Below are 20,005 nucleotides of genomic sequence, written 5' to 3'. Positions count from 1 at the left end.
GCTTCTCCTTCAGGAATCGGCCGCACCGCGACTGCTGCGGCCTCAGCTCGAGGCGGCAGGCGCGCCCCCCGACACCGCCCCTCGGGACCGGCGCCCAGCCCGGCAGCCCCGAGAGCCCACCGGGCTCGTCCATGGGGCCCTGCCCCGCCCCCCGCGCCCAGCCGCGTAGCTGCGGTGCGCGGGGATCGGTCCAGCGCCAACGGGACGCCCCGACCGGCAGCGTACTGCCAGGAGCGCCCTTACGAGGGCCGCTGCTCCCCGAATCCACCGCCATCAGGCTCGGAGGCGCCGAGAGGTGCTGGCACCTGTCGTGGCCCGCAGGCGGCCGGGCCGGGCCGGGCCGGGCCGTGCGGGTGCCCGCGGGGCCTCCTGCGGCCCCACCCGGCCCGCCTCGGCAGACGGCCTCACTTGGCGGGGCGGAGCCGGAACCCGCCCTATCCCTCACCCTAACGCCTTCTGATTGGGCAAATCGACGAGCATACCCCCTTCGCCCCGCCCCTTTATTAACATATTGCCGCTCCATTGGGCCGAGCGACCGGGAATGTCTGTGATTGGATACACGTAGCAATGGAGAAGAAAACGAAACGACGCGCTGGCGTCACTGGCATGCGCTAGGGCTGCCCATGCGCATTCCGGCGCCCCCAACTCCCACCCTCGAACGAACGGCCCGGTAACTGACCCCCTTCTTTTGAACGGCCACAGCCAATCACAGCTGCGACGACGGGGCGTATTTGCATATTCATGAGGCGCCGGGGCGCGAAGGGGCGTCTGGGAGGGGCGGTCGGTTGCCGCCCGAGGGCGGTGGGGGGGCGGGGCGGGGCGGTTGGGCGGGTGGTTGCGGCGCCTCAGGGCCGGGCGCGGGCAGGGTTTCTGAGGCGGCCCCGCTCCAACCGCTGCTGCGGGCAGGCCGCGTGGGGAGGGCTGCACCTCTGGTCCGCTTTGTGACCGCTGGGGGGAGGCCGGAGGAGAGGAGTGAGGGGAAGCGAGTGTCTTGCGAGGCCCAGGCCAGCTCCGTGTAACGGGAGGGTATCAGAGCCCTTGGCAGAACTAAAACGTTGGTGCTCGAGTAGCAGCGGGCGTGCTGCCCTGCCGCGAGGGCAGGGTGCTCCTGTCCGTGAGGCAGCGGTGCTTCCAGAGAGCAGCCGCGCGTCTGCCCGCCGGGACGGCACCTCAGGACGCGGTTCTAAACAAGTTGGCAGGCTGATCCGCGCCAGCTCTGTCAGCGCTACCCTAGGTCTGCGTAAGTGGCAGCGCAGACTTGGGTTACGTATTTAAACAGGCGCAAAAGTCATCCGAAATAAGCAATATTGAAACAAAATTGCCAGCTTTGGGAAGGCGAAATTAGATGCTGAAGTCTGTTGGTGCTGCTGACACGACGGGTAGCACCGTCTACATCCAGAATTTGCAGTTGTTATTGTTAATTCTGTTGCCGTGGAAACAGACGGAGAGTGCTAAAAATGGAGCAGGTTGTTCTAAGCTAATTGTTAGACACAAAAAAACTTGGATTCCGTTTTTTTTCTTTTTTCTTTTTTTCAGATACTGATTCCTTTAAACTAACCTTCTCCATTTCCATGGCAGCCAGCAGCAGATTTACTAGAATTCATTTTAAATTTTACAATCCTGGTATATGTCATAAGGTTAAGAGTTTTCCAACATCTTCTATCGAGTTAAAGATCCAGTGAGCTCCTTAGATTTATTTGAGCAATCTGTAGCATACCCAATAAGATACATCCAGGTGATATATTGGTATATAGCTTCTGCATTAAAGCAGTGTGTTTTTCTCTTCTGCTGCTTATAAACACAAATGTGAGAGCCTTTATTGCTAGAGAAATTTTCATTCAGGATCTCACAGTGATGCATCAGATCTATATTCTGTCTCCTACTGGGCCACATGTTTTAGGATAAAATGCAAGAATCTCATGTTTAGGCGTTGTCTTAGACAAGTGCACTGAGAAATATAATTTAATATATCTTTCAAAGTTAATGTATTTTCCAAAATATATGCTAGCAGTATAACCCTGAGTATTCTTATTAAAATTATTCTTTTAGGAACAGAGGGGTGTTCTAGTAGGTAGCTTGCAAGAAAGTTTGAGTGTCACCATTTTGACTGGTTCATTAAAAAACAAACAAAAACAAGCACCCACAATACAGGTAATTAAAATTATTTTATAATAACAGAGAAGGAACTTCTTGAAGGTGTGAAAACCACGGAGCTGCCTCAAAGAAGATGCTGATATTCTCTGGATGATTTAGTGAAGAGCCCTTCATCCAAACCTTTCCAACATTTTGTATCATATCTATCCTACCAATCACACTCTTTAAGGAAGGATTGTCAAATTTAATGATTTCATTAAGACAAACATGGATTCATATATACTGCTACAACCATGTAATACCTTTAGGGATTAAAAATCCATATCGCTCTCTCAGCTGTACTGTCTAACATGCAGTACCTGCCCTCAAAAATATGTTAATAACTGTTAATAAAAATGGAATTAACTACACTATGATGCTTACAGAAATGCAACTTACTATTACAGAAGCAGTTTTAGTGTAAAAAAAAAATGTTCAGAATCTTCAGACACCATCTTTTTGTCTTTTTCTTTGTCACTATTTGTTTCTGGTTGCATTTAGATGCCATAATCATGACCAAGGCCCCACAGGAATACACACTATAAAAGCACATGCAATATTCTAGTCTCATCCTGTTACTGGGGAAGGGATGCAGGCAGGGTATGAGACATACAGATATAAGTGCCCCGGGGCTTGAGTTATCAACTCACTCTCAAAGCAGCTGCTCCCACTGGCAAATCTCTTATGGCTCAGCAGAGGAGAAGTACAGGCTGATGAACCCCACCAGGTTTTTCAGACTGGGAAAACCATTGGGAAGGGTTAAAAACTCCCTGGGGTCTGAGGGACATCAATCCCTTTTGACAGGCATCCATTTTTTTCTCCATCCTGGCTCACTTCTTGTGCTGTGCAGCCTTTCTCAAAATGAATGTTAAATCTAGTGAGGGAGAGGGGGATTATGCCACAAATTTTCTGTGAGACTGGCCAAATTCCTTCATGTCTACGTAGCTGTTTCCCCATCTATTACACAGAGTCAATATTTAATTGTGTTATATATATATATATGTATATAAGACCTACTTCTTCATTGCTTGGGTGGTTCATAGAGTCATAGAGTCATAGTAATGTGAAAGGAGCTATATTTTATAGTAATTAATTTAGCATCTGTGTTGTTGATGGCTTTACTGTATTTTAGGCTCTCAGTGCCAGACTAGTAATTATATAAGACTGTAAGCCTTGGGTACTCTGAAGCTAGTGGAAGCTTTGTCATCAATTTCATTTTTTTATTTCTGTTACGTGGTAAGCCAAGGTGCAAACCTACATTTAAGCATAAAGTGACCTTGCTTACAAATTTTAGTAAGTTCTGGAGCCTGAGAGGAGAGAGTCCACATGATCTCTTAAACAGGGCACCATGCAGTCCCATCTACTTTTCAAGTGGGATGGGCACCAAGTACTCTTGATCCAAGCCAATCATATTATATCCCATGATATCATATAGTCAGCAGAGAATGGATGAGTGAGCTCAAGCTCCTTCCTAGAAAACTTTAGTGTTATATGCAGCAGGGTGCTACGATCTCTGCACACAGCTAAGCTATATTTCAGGGTAGATGAAATATGGGTCAAGGGACATTGTATTAACCCAGTTTCTGGCCAGGTGCAGTGAATCACAGAAACATTGCTGTTTGGATCAGGATGCAGTGTTAAATTTTCCCTGAAGGCAGTTTGGTCTGGCTAGGAAGGTTAAAAGTTTCATCTTGAGAAGAGTTCTCTTTTACTAACAGCAAGAGATTGTCCACACAGTATCACTGCAGTAGCCCTACTGCTTAAATTGTGATGAAAAAATAATAAAGCCCTCTATTTGCTGAGATTTACTACTTCACACACCAACAGAGCAAAATGTAAACTGCAACACAACCATCTTTATTCCACAAGCATCTCTGGTTCTGTTATTTCCCTTCTCAAGTCCCCCTGGATGAATAGCCCTTCCCCCTCACAATGCTGAATAGGCCAGGTGACTCCAAAACCGGCCACCCAGCAGATGCTTCCGCAGTACCAACTGTTCTGAATCCCCCATCCCATCTCCAGCTTTTTTTTTTTTCCCTCCTTCCCCTGTGTCCTACCAATCTAGGCTGCCTGGCACATGCTGCAAGCTGCAGTCCCACTGGAGCGATATTGTGATGGAAATGAGGGAGGGGATCCAGGCAGAACTGCACAGATTTACAGCACTCTAAGGGTTTCCATTAAAAACCTTGACAACTTGTTATTTATGAGTAGACGAACAGCTCTTCTAATACCCAGGGCCTAGACCCCGTTCACTTCAATAATGCTGGTTTGGAATAAATGAGCCAGAGGATGGAAACCAGTTCTGTTAGTATAATGGAGGTGGCTAATAGCTGTTTAGAGAAAACAACTGATGTAATTCTGGGACCCAGCCCTTTCACCAACAAAACTATAAAGGTTCGATTCTTCAGTGCGTTTCACATAGTGATTTAATTCAGTACAAAGAGGGTCATAAACAGTAGTGTTCTGATTTCATGCCATTATATACCCACTTTGCACTGTCTATTTGTGCTAGTGCAGTGGAGAAAAAGGGACTCGTTGTACAAGCAAGTATGTCTCAGTTTGGATCTCCACAGCAAAACAAAGATAAATAAATTTCTCCTTACAAAACAATATAAGCAAAAAAAGAGCTCTGCATAAGTATAATATCTTCATTTTTCATCCTCACAGGGACACGTGAGCATTTCCTTTGCCAGATTTTTCTGAGTTGCCCTGTCTAAACCAGTATGGCAGTCTACCGGTGTCATTTTTAAACCATGTTTTTTTAACCATGATTACGTCCTTTATTCTCTTCCCTTTTCCGTCGTTGACTTGACAAATACAGAAGCAGTGCCACGTACTAAGCAGTACAGGCCCGATCCCTGAAATAAGGACTTTGATGATCAAAACACTTTAAATCCTAGGACGTGCATTATGCTGCTGTAAAGAATTACCCATCTCTTCTGCTGAGTCTTAAAATCAGACAAGTTGGTTAACAAGTGCAACCACTCAATTGCTGGCTTGGACACTGCTTTCCTTTTTCTCTATTGTTCACCTGTGTCTTGTCTATTTACATTCATTTTGTTGGGAATCTTTTTATTTCCTTTCTGTTTTCTCTGCTTTACGTGACAGCCTCAATAAGGTGAAGTGAAGCACCAGCAGTGCTCCCAGACTGTGTTCTTGCAGCACTGCCAGATGGACTGTGCTCCGTGCTTCCTGTGTTCTCCCGCACCCTGAATCTCAGCACTGTGATTTCAGGGGAGAAGGATAATGCTGAAGGGCCAACTTGTTCTGCAGGAAGAGGGGGGGAAGACATGGACAAATGAAGAGGAAACAGGAGGAGAAAGGGCAGAGGTAAGAGGCTGCTAAAGAGAGAAAGTGGCTGTAAGATTGTGAATATCACTTTGTGAAAGGAACAGAGACAGCAGCCAGTTATCTTAGCAGCCTTTCAGATACTCTGTCAAGGCTGAAAGACTTTGAGACTCTGGAATCTGTAACTGTCTCCCTTGTGGCCAGTCTATTTTTTCTGCAGTGAAAATAACTTCCCAGGCAAACAATGGCCTTTCCTATGGAAAGAACTGACATCAGTTAGTATGTGATACCCTCTGTGGCCATAGTTGGGATCCACAGCATGCCTTTGCAGCTTGAAGATGTTATCATCTGGTTTGTATTTTACACACAAAAATACCTATCAAGTGAAAAATGATTTTACATGGAGAGAGATATTCAAAATGTACTCTATGTGAGTGGGAGAGAGAAAGCCCAAGGGAAGAACCAACTTCTTGTAAAACATAGCCAAAAGATCTGACAAAAAGCAAGGGAGAACCAAGCAAAGCAAGATGAACATCTGAGTGGGTTTGCCTAGCTGGGGGAACAGAACACACTATGCTGCGCTGGGGCAGTGACTGCTCACAGAAACCAAACCTAAGCTGGACCAAACTGATAAGCCCTGTAAAGGTATAAGGAAGTAGTAGAATTTATGTCCTCAGGCATTTGGTCCACAAAGTATAGCTCCTTCCTTCTAGATACATTTATAATAAATGCCCATTCAGATTCTGTGTGAGTTTGGGTATAAATTATGCCAAACCCCTACTGTCCCTTTTGAAAATTTATTTCAATGTCCTTATGCGCGATTTATATCAACGTAAATTGGAACTCATCCAAAGTATAACTATATCTAATTATCAGCCATTTGAGCTACTTCTGTATTAAACTATCAAACTGAGGTAGGATTGAAGCCTCTTATGATTCCAAATGCTAAATACAGCCATATCATAAATAAAACTGTAAAATACAAGCAAAATGAAGATTTACTTAGAAAATATATAATGTAATTTGTGCTTATGGGTAAATTGGTTCCTGGCTGCCCAGAATAGGGAAGGTATGACCTGCATCAGGCTGAAGTATATGTCTTTGGAGTCTGAATCTGCATTATTATTACAGAAAACAAATGACATACCTTAAAACACTTTAAAAATTCAGCATCCTCAGGAGATTTATTGCAGTCTGACCCCCTCTGCTGGCGACATGCTTGCTGTCAGTGTACCATAACCTGCACTTCAAAACAGGCTCTGTGATTTGTAGAGATGATAGGTGCTGGCAAGCAGAAAATGATAGGTACCAGCATAAAAGGGATGGAGACTTGGCAGTTCAGGGGCACTGACACTTGGCACTGATAGTTCAAGGACACAGACAGCATTGTGACATAACTCTAACCCCAAATGATTGGGTTTGGCTTTAGGATTTGAGCCAGTTCCAGCAGAAGTGTAGAAAGGCAATAGGTCTGGTAACTGGTATTAGGGTGAACTATCAGGGTTTTAATGAAGACTGCTTTTGTGACTCTCCACATTTGATTTGATTCTGTCAAGATGTAAAGCAGTAAAAGACAAATGTAATTCGAAATGAGGACACAGAGAAAAAAGTTGGAGGGGGGATTTTCTTGAAAAACAATGGGACATTTCCTGAGGAAACAGGTGTTCAGTTAAAAATTGGCCTTATTATGACATAATATTTGTCAAAATTGGGAAAAATGTCAGGAATGTTGATATATACTATAGCAACCAACAATGTCAAAATATACACAATACCAAGTATATGCACAATATTAAAAAAAAATTTTAGTGTCCAGAGTGAGCGTTTTTTCAGCTTTTTCTTTTACTCTAGGGAAAAAATAAATGTTGATACACTGGATGTCCCTATGACATAGCAGAAATTCAGCCAGCTCTAGGCTTTTAGATCAGCAGTACTTGGAACTGATATGAACAAACAGATCCCATACAGCTCATTCTACTTTCCGGGTTTGTTCATGTTACCTCATACTTCTTTGGCTTTCTTGATATATTCCCATGCTGTGAGGAACCAGTGAGGATCAGCCATTTAAATATGTCTTGTTAAACAGAAGCAGACCCACTAACCACAGAGATGCTATGTTACATGCTAAAAAATATTCAGAGGTGTGCTTGAGTACTTTGTTCAAGAGAAGCTTCACAAAGTAATTGAAGACACCATCAATTTCCCCAATTTATTTAAGAAAAATAGACAGTCATCTTTTTCAATGATTTTCTCAGTACAGTTTTTATTTTTAACAACTCCTATTATGTTACAATTTTTTTTAAAAAAATGCTTTCCAGTATAGTACATCTTAAAGACAGAAATACTCTATTTAAACCTAGGTTGATTAAAAAAATATGTATAAACAAAACAGTAAAACATTTTGAAGTCTTTCTTACTCTTAATAGTCTTAAAACTCTATGTAAACTTCTTAGGATTTTCTATTGCTTCAGATATTCAGCAGAAAATCCAGTCTAATACAGCTGGATAATAAAATTTCACCCATTTATGTTTGCACAGACTAAATAACTGTTAATCATAACTTGAAAATCCCAAAGCAGAAATAAAAATAGTAACTGGATAATCTATTCACAAAGTACTGTAATATTCCAAGGCACTTAGCAGTTTTGAATCAATGTTTTGGTTTCAGAATAAGCTCTTCTTTTTAAATCAATAAGGTTTAGAAACATAAAAGAGAAATAATCCAGATTCATCACTTCCTTTAAATGAGGATGCCCAGTTTCAAGACTAAGAGGCCATTTATCCTCACCACTGTTAAGAAAACTCAGCTACTGCTTTCCTATGGGCTCCATGCCATGCTGACCTTTCCTGTTTCAGAAATTTCAGGGTTCCTTCGTTATGAGATGGAGGCATGACAGTGTCAGAGCGATTGCACAAGCACAGTTTAAGTATATCACCACTTTAAGTCTGGTCATACAGAGAAAAGGGAAAACAGTGCATGCACCTTGTTCTACAAGCTATATTGCCTACTTTGCTGTAAGAAGAGCCCTAGACCTTTAGATCTAGAAACAGGTATTTAGTCTCTTTATAAATATATTTCACTTGTTTTATGACTGATGACAAAGTAAAATGTATTTTCATTTAGACTTTTTATTAGCAATTAAATCAGCATTCCAGAAGCTGAGCTGGACTGAAGGTGTGATCCTAAAAGACTCCACAATGTTTCTCGTCTTTGGTTAGCGATCACAGTGCTATACTGAAGAATAAAATTGTTATAATAGAGATATATCAGCCAAGTACAGAAAACTGTTACATTACATCTATTATTTGGCCCTACCTAGATGAACAGCTACATAGACAATCCTGTTATAAAGAACTGGTACCATATTCAACTACTTTACTTATGATAGGATTTGTGACTCATTTAAAAAGCACATATATTTGATCCAAGATGGAGGACTTAAGTTGATGACAATTCAATTTCAGGATATGGATATCTGACCCAATTATGCACATATTGCATGGAACAGAAAGCTCAGAATCACAGCACTAGTAGCATATGCAGTTTTGTCAGGTTGATCTTATTAGTATGAATCAAGTCTATAGAATACTTTTGCTCTATTCTATCCTGTGGCCTCTGCCACCTGTTCTACAGAACAGATAGGAATTCAGAATTATTCCAGGCCATGACAAAAAATATGGTCATCAAACACCTGCCGATTGGACTTTTCAAAGGTCTCATTGCAGAATGGGCACTCCAGAAGATGGCTCTGCACATGGGCCTCATAGTCACTTGCTTCAATATCTTCAGGAAATATGTCATCACACATGGGGCATTTCCTTATAGAATCCTGAAGTACAAAGGAAGTGCAAATAAAGACAGTTTAAGATTTGTATTCACATTCAAAGAGAAGAAAAAGAAAAGTTTATTAGTCAGACATTATCAGCTTTGGACAAGTCTTTCTGACTTGCAATACCCTCAAGTTTTCAAATGTCTCCAGGCTTCTGTAAATAGTACTTACAAGTCAAACTTCTACAAGGTATTCTAACTTTTCATCCTAAATAGCACATGTCCATGTCTACAATATGAAATAAGTCATTTAGCAGCTGAATGCTTCTCATTCTGACACCAGATGCTGCCAAAAATTGTTCCTTAAACATTAAGGTGAACAGAGCTTCCTTTCTCTTCCCTAACACCACCAACTGTTATTACAACAACTTAATCCTACAGGTTAAGCATACATGATTCCATTTTGTTGTCCACTTTATTACCAGGACTAAAATGGTACATAGACAATAGGCTACAGAGCTGAATTTGTAGCTCCTCATTTCAAATTGTTAATTTCTGTCTGTAAACCACTAATTCATGTCCATTCACATCCACTTTACTTACTGTTCTGGCAGCTCTTGACTCCAGGTTTGCTTCTGCAGCTGGAAAAGAAAGAAGTTCATTTAGCCACTACAAATGATTAACAGTGTAATGTGCTGATAAATAGTAATTCTTGAAACATGAGTATGTGGCCCTGGATCTAGACCTCTATACTTAGGACTATGAAAACTGGACATAAGCCACAGAACTAGCTGCCTCACAGATGAATAAACTATCTAACAGTTGTTTCTCTTCACAGAAGATGAACAGACAGCTGATCATTTAAATCAACTCTTAACACCCGGCAGCATTTTGCCAAGTCACCTGCACACATGCAAAACTATACAGAGGTACTGCTAAGAATTTATTTTCCACAGCAACCAATTCAAGAGGGAGTACAATTTGTTGAGAATTTTACTGCCACGGATTTGTGGTTTCAGACAGACTGCCAAGTACTCTTACCATAATATGGATTACCAAACACAAGGCATCCTGCTTCAGGAGCTGGAACTTGGGCCTGAGCTTGTGAAACAGCAGAGAAAGAAGAAACATCTCTAGCCTGAGAGAGATGCCTCAGATGGGTATCATTCTCTTCCCTCAGTTTCTGCAAAGGGACAGAAGGACAGAATGAATTTCCAGAACCTCAGAAGACCATTTCAGAGAGAAGTTATACTTTGCACTAACATAGATCCTCTTAGACCAGAATCAAAATTGCTCTTCCTTTAGATAGCTCAGTCTTAGTCCTGCTTGACAAAATGGGAAAGTGAGGTAAGGAAGTGCAAGGATCTATTCTGTGACCTGCTCAGAAAGGCAAACAGGATGACCACAATAGAATAATACACTTTAAAAGACAGAAGACTGAAGTCATGCAGATAATGGCAGAGTAAGGAACAACACCATAGAGTCATTTTCTAGACTGGATGAAAAAGCTATATTCATTTAAATGAGAAAGTCCATTCACTTCAGTGAAATAACAGGAGTTTTTGAAAATCCCCACACTATTATGGGTGAACTGGTCTTGTCTGCGGTGGGGCAAAAAGGTGGAAGTTTTCTTTCCTCTTAGGCTGTACAGAGGTAGCAGCAACAACATACTGTGAGAGTGAGCACATGGTCGCTCCTATGTGCACGCAGACAGCACGGCAGCCTTGTTTTAGGCGATGGTCCACGTACAGACACAGTTAGTGATCAGTGTGGTAGAAGGGCTAATGGAACTGGACATTAGACTTAAGATATTTGTGTCATATTCAATGCAGGAGAAAGGTGAGGGAGCTGTGCCAAGTTCTCACCTGTTTTTCCTCATCAGATTCACTCTTTTTTGCTTGCAAAATCTGAAACAAATGCCTCTGCTCTTCAAGTTCTTTCATTAAGTCTCTGTTTTGTTGCTATAAAGGAAGAGGATTATTTGGTAAATTGTGGAAAACTGGCAAACAAAACCATGACAGCTCCAATCATTGTTCACATATACAGGCAGCCTCTAACTGCATTTATTACCAACAAATAAACCTTCACTTGCACCACGAGTCTTACCATTTCATAGTTTGTGACCTTGGATATCTCCGCATTACCAACCACTTAATGTCTGCATTTTCAGCACAACATGAGAGATGACATGTGACCTCGAAAGGGGACATATGACAGGTCAAACAAAGTGGTAGGTTGAAGAAAAGGAACTATGACTGCTGAAAAATCTACACTGGCAGATGAGAACTCTCCAAGTCTGCCAAATTCTCTGCTACTGTGAGACTTGCATTGACTGTGGATAGCTAGTACCTCCTTAGGAATCAGTGTTGTACCTAAGTCTTGATTTAAATCAGTAAATTAGATAAGCTAGAGTACTTAGGGATTCAGTAGTCATTCTCAAAGTATCACTCTAAAAATCCTGAACATTTGGCATCACAGTGGAGGTAATCACATAATCCATTTTAGGCATTTAACTTTCAATGTCAGAAACAGAGTAGAGCCTCCAAAAGTGTCCTGAGCAGCACAGACAGAGAGAAGCACCTTTAGAAGGTCACTCAGGGCAACAGGCTAAAGATGATGATGGGACAGCCTCAGACATCACCAGTGATGGTTCAGTAGAAAGAAAACGCCATCGCATGTTTCCCTTTTCTAACGTTCACAGTTCTTCATGTAGTGATTTTCAGTGCTGAGGTTTGTGGATTACTTGCCAAAGATCTGCAGAAGTTACCTAAGAAAAGCAAGCCTTTTGACCATAAACTTAAATATTACACATAAAGGCATCTGCAACATCCCAGGGAAATTCTGATGGTTCTGCAAATTGAAAAAGGGTGGACAACGGTGCTTTAAGTAAATGTCAGCTTCCCTACACAAATACCAGCAGATTCTATACAATACAGCAGAGCTCTATGCTCAGCTCTTTTGGAACCGTCTCCCCAACTTCACCCCCAAAAATGCTGGTCACCTGCTCATTCTGCAGACGAAGTGACAAGTTGGCCTCTGTCTCTTTCAAGTTCTCCAATCGATGTTCAAGCTCCTTCTTTTGCTCTTTCTGCACAGGAATCCCAGATTTTCAAAGGCAGAGTTGCAAAGGCAATGTCAAAGAAAAGAGGTGTCAGGTAAGGATGGGGGGCAGAGCATCAAACTATAGAATAGAAACTTTGTATTGTTTACAGCTTTTTGGGGGGCATTCTGACCATATTTCACTTTTTTATTTTATTGATTATTCAATGCCAAATCTATGACTGTAAAGATGAGACAGGGGCAAAAACATAAGCAGACAGGAGACCAGCAGGGTTGCTGCCTCTCACCAGTTACTAGTAGCTTCCTGTTGGATGCAAAATTAATGGCATATAGTCTAAGCAGATTTAGGATAACTTGTCTTGTTTACACATAAGTCCCAGTCCTGAAACAGTTTTGCATATTTGCAACAATTTCCAATCAGCCAAATATCAGTCCTGAGTTCCCACTTCCCTACCTCATCCCTTGAGCTGGCTCAAAAGAGATGAAGACGGAGACTGAATTTTCTTGCTAGAGAATCAGAATTACAAAATTTAGTTATACAGGTGTTTCTTCCAAAACCACAACGTGTGTGTGTGTACTATAAGAATTTGTCAGATGGTTTGTTCGCAGAACCACCTATGTGGATTCCCATGCCACCATGAAGACTTCTCTGTTTGTCATGGAATCTCCTAGACTTTTCATAAGATTGAGCAATATTTGTACCTGGTTACTGCCAAGTATACCTCTCAGCCTCTATTCCCTGGCTTCCCCAAGCACCTTGATATTTAGGGGAGGTTTTACCTGTTGAGTTATAGTCATGCATAACTGACAATTCTCTTCCTTTAAACTTTCAAGCTGCTCAGTCTTGTCATGGTCCATACGAACCAAGTTTTCCATTTCTTTCTCATAATTCAACACTTGAGACTAGGGAGAAAGAAGAATGGGCAGAAAGTGAAAATTTAATAGCTATGATTGAGACAGACAGGCCCCTTTTGCTGCACAAAGAAAATCACTAGAACCCGCAGCTACTTAATTTTTTTCCTGCAAACTTTTTTTCCATTAAAACCTTTGTAGAAAATTAGAATAGTTACATGGGGATATATCAGAGTTGATAAATCCATTAAAACTCAGTATTCACTCATATGTTCTTTGAGGAGCTTTCTACATTTTAAAATGTCACTTCTAGTCTGGGAATTCAGATAGTAAAGAGAAAAATAGTGGCTGTTTAGCCAGATGTTTAGCCTATTACTCTGAGTTTCCCATATCCCACATCTAACAAACAAGCTATTTTCATTTACCTTCTACCTTCACACACCTCCCAGATTTTGTCTTGTTTTTACCCAATATTGAACATAATTTTAGAAAATTTTTCAAAACAGAAGTGTTTTCTGCCTGGATCCTTACCTAGCAGGAGGTGAACAATGGTGTGATTTTGGTCAACTTAATGAGCATGCAAAGGGAACGTGTTTAGGGAGTAAAATCCTTATAATTTCTTTTAGCACATCCCACACGATCCTTCCTTCCATAATATAGCTTTCTTGAGGTTTCTTGGACATAAACCATATCAGAGCCTGACATTTTCCGAAAGAACCCACATAACCAGAAAAGAAACTTATACATCACATATTTGCTCAAGATTGCACAGCTCTCTGTCAGACAAACTAAGACCATCAGAGACAGTTCACAAAAGCAAAGGAGGGCAGCTATATGTTTTCTACCTGCAGCTGATCCATGTGATCCAGGGCTGTTTTCAATCTGGTTTCCAAGCGTACCTTTTCAGAGGTCACATTCTGAATTTGCTCTTTGAATCTACTCAGAACAAATCAAAACACACCATACTTTCACAAATGGAAATTTAATCCACAACGGTAAGGTGCTTAAATGAAATACTGTTTTAAGAGATGCTGTAAATACACTTACTGGTGCAGTTCTGCCTCTCTGCACTCATCCAGCTCTTTTAGATGTTTATTTTCCTTTTTCAGGGAATTCAGCTCCAGCTCCAGTTTTTCTGTGCTGCTCCTAAGAGACTCTAAACCATTCTGCAGCTCCTGAAAATCAAAGACAGGTCAATAGGAGGCAAAATGGGACCCAAGCAATAGTCCTGCTCTGAAGTGGAACTGCAAAATCCTTCTAATGCAACACTTGCAGGCAGCCCACCTTAAGGAGAAAAATCTCTCCTTTGCATCTTTCAGACCCTATTTTATTTATATTAAGTCCTGAGCAAAACTGAAGGAGGAAACAATAATGATGAAAGAACATTAGAAACAGGGCTGGCCTTGCAATTTTGGGACAGCCTACTGAACAGTTGTGAAAACTCCCTTTCCCATATGTTCCTGATCCCTTTTTCTTGTGAAGCCTCTTGTTCATCATTATCATTCTTATTGTAGTAGAGTTGTTGTAATATCTGGTAAATGATTAAAGAGATAATATGCGGAGAAACCTCCTTAATTTTTTCCTGGAAGCATACAGTGGAGCAAGACCTGACTCGGTCTCTCTTCATCTTTCAGACTTAAAGCTTCTGACTTAATATATATTAACTTTTGTTGTACCTGTGTCTTCTTGAGCTCTTCTTGCAGTTCCATGTTTTGTTTCTGGAGACTTGCGCAGGTTGCTTGCAGCTCCTCATTTTCTTTAAGCAAATTTTTGTTTTGTAGTTCAATCTCTTCCACTTCTCCCTGGCAAACAACAAATTTGTTTAGTCATCATGGAAACATCAAAAATCTATCTTCCGAAGAACACAGTATGAAGAGCTAAAAAAGATGAATTCTGCAAAAGGGAACATCATGTACCTCCTCAGGTTTTCATTATTAGTTCAGACGAGACTGCTACTTCACTATCCATAGTCTGTCCAAAGCTGACCATCAACACAGTCCTTGAATACCAAGCACACACTACCTCTGATCTTTTAAGATGCTCAATCTTAAAGCAGAGGCAGAAGTCTGCAAATTTTTTTGTAGCTTGTAAGATTAGGACCACAGACTGATTTTCTGTGTAGTAGTTAGTAAAAGGGCTGCACACAAGACACTGCAAAATAAGGGTGCTTGGCTTCACAACACCTCAATTATTGTCCATGTGTATGTTCTTACTCCCATCTAATGGAAGGCTGTTTCTATGAACATTACATTTCCACTAAAAAATATTCAAAATGCCCTGAAACACTATGTATTTAGTCACTCCCCATTAAGAAGAGCTCACAATCTAAGTAAACTAGTCTGATAAATGTCAGTTAGAGAAACAAAGGCTGCCCAAATTTGGGTGACAGATGAGTAGCAAAGCCAGGAATAGAATCCAGATCTGCTGAGTTCCAGCTCAGCATCCGATTTACTGGATCTCTCCAACTTAGCAATGAGCAGATGCCAATAAAAGCAAAGGCAGGAAAAAGCAGGGGAAGAGAGGACACATACCTGTGTGGTTACCACCAGGATATCATCCTCAGTCTCTGCTCTGAACTGGAAAGGAACACTGGCTCCACGGACCACACCATCCTGGTCGATGTAGCAGAACTGGTAGTATTCATCATCCTTCGGTAGGTAGTAAGCTTCAGACAAACACAACAATCCTGTCATATGCTTGTAATTACTCAAGTCTCTTAACTATATAGCACAGAAAGTCAGCACCTAAGAAAACAGACATCTTACTTCAATATTGTTCCTCCACCATTAGTAAGCCTTTGTGCCAGTGATAAGAACGCAAACAATATCACTCAGTCAGGATGGCAGAATCCAGTAGATTTGATTTTTTTGGCTGTAATTATGCGACTTGAAGTTTACTACAGCATGTTACTACACATTTTCTCAAATTCTAAATGTAATACTTATTAGTGGCAGTAGTGTGGGAGTTTGTGTGTATGTGCCTGTGTGTACACATACACATACATTCCCTGAGTGACCCAACCTCCCAACCCACCTTTGAACTGGATCTGTTGCTGCACAGCGGTATCACCATGGACATCACCGGGCAGAGGAGCCCACATGAATGTGTAATATTCCCGGGTTGTTTTCCATCCCACCTGCAATAACAAAATTCTTAAAAGGGATCACATAGTTCATGCTTATCCTATGGCAACTGGACTATATTTCCACATAGATCATTTAATGGTAGGACTTTTGTCTTGATATCCTGACTCCACAGAGTTGTGGTCTACGCATAAATCAAAGCTACTCGCTAGCATATGCCTTATTCTATGGTCTGTGTTAGGGAGGCGAGGGGAGCACTGAAGTAGGAAATGTGTTGGAAGGGATGGTGCCAACATGATCTTTAATGCAATTATTCTTCACTGATTCTGTGAATCACAGTCTGTTTAATTAGTCTTGAAGCTGATCAAGTAACAACGTGTCTGGCATTTTGTCTCAGGGCACAAGAAAAATGCTGTATTACACAAAGTTATTATTGAAAAAAAATCTCTTACCCTGTTCTACCAAAGCCCTAAGGCCTTTCTTAGGGATGAAGTATGAATTAAACGTCAAATTACTTGTTTCTGACAGCTGCTGCCTTCTCATACACGGCGTATCTGGTTACACAGTATTCACTTACCCGGAAGATGCCCACCCAGTCCTTCCCACGAGGAACTATGTTGTGTGTGAGAGTATAATAACAGATTACATCTCCTCCGGGAACATAAAACTTCTCCACATTGTTAAAGATGACCTGGGAGAAGTGGCAGTTGTCTAAGAGGACAGCGGAAGTGGGAGGTTCGTCCGAAGTCTCATCCATCATGGAAGCCTACAAGAGGAAAGCGTAATGTCATTATCTCATCTTTGGATGTTGCCAACATAGTTGTATCCATGAAGGATATGAAGAGGTACAGCTGATGAATGACATAGCTGTAAGGTCCTAACCCCCTGCAGACACACCAATGTTTCTCAGCAAGGCACCTGCACTCACTGGAGTCCCTGCTGTTGTGACGAGACTGCTCCTTACATCCATGGCAGGTTGCAGTTTCTCTTCAGCAGAGTGTAAGGCTGACCCCTGCTTCCTAGCCACAGTGTCTGATGCTCTGAAGCTGCCAATGTGACACAGCAGCCCCTCTCCTGCATGGGAGTCCATGAACCCGACCCTGTTGACCATCCTAAAGATCTGCTACTCAGGAGAGAGGCAGTGGTACCTTGTAGCAGCAAGAGCATGCGTGCCTACTGGTGTGATTCCCTGCTTGACAACCCAGCTGGAACACAAGCTGTCCCTACACGCAGCCTTACATCATGTTTTTAATGTGATTTGACACTCCAGACACATCTCCACTATATGTGGTTAATGTGGGGGTGCATCACCTCTTCTGAAACCTGGAGACTAGCATATTGTTTGAGAAAAACAGAGGTTTTGCTGCGTCAGTGAAGTGCTCCTGCGGATATCAGTAATACACAAAAATAGCAGCGTATGATCCATCATGCTAGGAGCTCCAACGTTTGTACACAGTCCCAGCCCTGACACACTTCATCTTCACTGTCTGACCACGGTGAGACACACCAGACATACTCATGCCGGTGATATGCAAACTCAACAGCCTTGCTGTTTTCTGCATTCAAATCCAACATGATGATTTGACCTCCAAATACAGCATCTTTCCTCTCAGCTTTTTTGCTCCAAGAAAAAGAGGCACCTTGCTAAGATCAGCTCTCATGGAAAAGCACAAACAGAGGAGGTCCTGGTTAGGCAGGTTCTTGTAGTTCTGTCTCACAAGCCTGTGTTATGAGGCTATAATAGCCTTGGTACTTGTGACTGTTACGGTGAAACTGCAAGATTCTCAGTATCAAAATGATTATGCTGCATGGCAACAGGGTCAACAAATAGCATTGAAGCTCATGCATGAGTTATCTACACAGAAAGCTTTTCAGTGCATTGTGACACTACAAATGTGTTACGCACGACAACATAAACATGCAGTGCGTGCATCTACTGGATCTATCCGAACTGCCAGATGCCTAGGCATGATTAGAAACAACACTAAATTACCCTCTTTGCCACTGTGTCTTGCAGGCAACCAGACTTCAGCCCCGGCAATCTGTCAAGAGACAGATCACTGCTGAGAAAACCCTGCCACCAATCCCTGGCAATTCAGTTCCAGAAATCCAAAGCAGAACCCTCTCAGCTGATCTTAGTGACAGTAGTAGCAAATAGGTATTGACATCAGAAATGACAGAAAGTTCATCTTGAAAAACTATCCTGCTGGAGGATTTAAGATCATCTCCAATCCATGAAACCCTTCATTTTTTGTCATGACCGAGGACATCATCTGTATTCTGTGCCAAAGAACAGCCTGAAAATCAGGCAGGAGTTTAGATGGGCATTGTGGGGTTGTGTTCAAAAAAGAAATGGTACCTGCGCAGCTGGAAAGAGCACTAATAACAGCACTGATATATCTTGCTTTGGGAGGATGGATAATTAATTCCTCCTGCCAGGAGCTGAAGGCCTTGAAATGAGTGTGCCTTGATCCTCCAGGGAATCCAGGAGTGCAGTTTAAGTTTTAGTTAGTAAAACATAGCAAATTATACATGCCTTACCTAAGCCTCAGTCTTTATTTGGCTGATGTCAACCTCTCCTACCTTGACGTGCCTTATGATGCAGTTCCCTAATGCCCTGGGACCTCCTGACAGCCAGCAGACCGAAAAGAAAAAAAATAGTAACCTAAGAATAGCTCCTTAGTAACTTCAGGATATGTGCCCTTGCTGCCGTAAGACTTCAATGTAACTTGCAAAGAAAATGAAGCGTCACAGCCTGGATGCAGCAAAACAATGCATTCTTCTGAAAACAAAGATGAAGAGTGTTGGTTTTGGTAAAAATAATTGTGAAAACAATCCCAATGGTCATACAGACTGTGTTGACAGCACACTGTGCAGCTCACTTCAAGGAAAAAACAGGAAGTAGGAAGAGATTTTATTAGCGTTCAAATTTTTGTTCTATGAACAGCTTTTAAGTCATCAGTACAGGAAGGAGAGGCCCTGTGAGGCTGCTGCTGCCCGAGGAGATAGTGAAAGCCGCACCTTCGGGGATGGTAACGCGCAGCAGGCAGTCCCAGCCCCCAGCCGAGGTAATGAGGTATCGTTACAGCACGCACGGAGGAGGGCACAGCATACGCTTCCTGTGATATTCACGGCCCAACTTCTCTCTGGGGGCTTTTTTTTAAATGTTGTTTTGTTTTCATTTTGCTGTTGTTGCTTTCTTCCTGTCATATACTACAGCGTTCTAAGAACGCCGAGAGCCGCGGATTCCCCCTTCCCGAGCGAGACCAACTTCCAGCCGCGGCTCGACACCGGGACACCGCGGCCCAGACGCGCCGCGCAGGCGGGTGCCCCGGGCCCGGTCCCCGTTAGCATCCCCGTGCGTGGGGTCCCAGCGGAGGCCGGGCAGCGGACCGGGGCGCTCCCCGCAGCCGGACCACCTCAGCTCCGCCGCCGGGAACCGAAAGCGAAAGCGCCGCCGCTTCGCAGCGAGCGAGCCCCGACCGCCCCCATCCTCCTGCCTGGCTCCGGGGGCAGCACACTGCGGGGCCGCGCGGCCTCCGCGTCCCCCCCCAGCTCACTCACCGAGACGCTCGGCCAGAAACCCCCGGGACGGCGAGGAGGAGGCGGAGGACAAGGACAAGGTGGAGTCCCCACACGCCGCCCCGCCCCGCGCACCGCCCAGGTGGCCCCGGCCGCGCTGCCGGGATGCGGAGTCCGGCGCTGGAGCGCCCCGAGCCCGGGGCCGCCCCCTGCAGGGGCCGGGGAGCGGCGGGGGCGCCGCTGAGGCCGTCACGGGCCGCGGGGCTCCGCCGAGAGCGCGCGGGCTCGGCACAGCGGG

At 43.1% G+C, this 20,005-nt stretch overlaps 1 protein-coding gene and 1 long non-coding RNA gene across 9 annotated transcripts; one reads left to right on the top strand and one right to left on the bottom strand.

Moving 5' to 3' along the window:
* The first annotated feature begins 561 nt into the window (after positions 1 to 561).
* Positions 562 to 10,224, top strand: LOC308181605. The gene is made up of 3 exons (XR_013941518.1): positions 562 to 670; positions 5,242 to 5,463; positions 10,029 to 10,224. It is a non-coding gene; the product is annotated as an uncharacterized lncRNA (long non-coding RNA).
* CALCOCO2 (calcium binding and coiled-coil domain 2) lies at positions 7,657 to 19,881 on the bottom strand. 8 transcript variants are annotated; one of them, XM_080564998.1, is made up of 14 exons: positions 19,750 to 19,826; positions 18,851 to 18,914; positions 16,763 to 16,951; positions 16,136 to 16,238; positions 15,634 to 15,767; positions 14,779 to 14,904; positions 14,150 to 14,277; positions 13,948 to 14,038; positions 13,031 to 13,153; positions 12,192 to 12,278; positions 11,056 to 11,151; positions 10,232 to 10,373; positions 9,794 to 9,831; positions 7,657 to 9,251 (listed from the first exon to the last, which is right to left on the bottom strand). In XM_080564998.1, exons 3-14 carry the CDS (start codon positions 16,943 to 16,945, stop codon positions 9,075 to 9,077), a joined length of 1,428 nt encoding a protein of 475 aa, XP_080421124.1. In that variant the 5' UTR covers positions 16,946 to 16,951; positions 18,851 to 18,914; positions 19,750 to 19,826; the 3' UTR covers positions 7,657 to 9,074. The 8 variants fall into 8 exon arrangements, with proteins under 8 accessions (XP_080421124.1, XP_080421122.1, XP_080421121.1 ...); XM_080564996.1 differs by lacking the exon at positions 18,851 to 18,914 and adding an exon at positions 18,727 to 18,812 and having other exon boundaries at positions 19,750 to 19,768; XM_080564995.1 differs by lacking the exon at positions 18,851 to 18,914 and having other exon boundaries at positions 19,750 to 19,881.
* Positions 19,882 to 20,005: the final 124 nt, after the last annotated feature.

The sequence above is a fragment of the Anser brachyrhynchus genome (genome assembly GCF_964034855.1).
Source record: "Anser brachyrhynchus genome assembly, chromosome: 22".
NCBI lineage: Eukaryota > Metazoa > Chordata > Aves > Anseriformes > Anatidae > Anser > Anser brachyrhynchus.
This window is presented reverse-complemented; position numbering and strand designations above follow the sequence as displayed.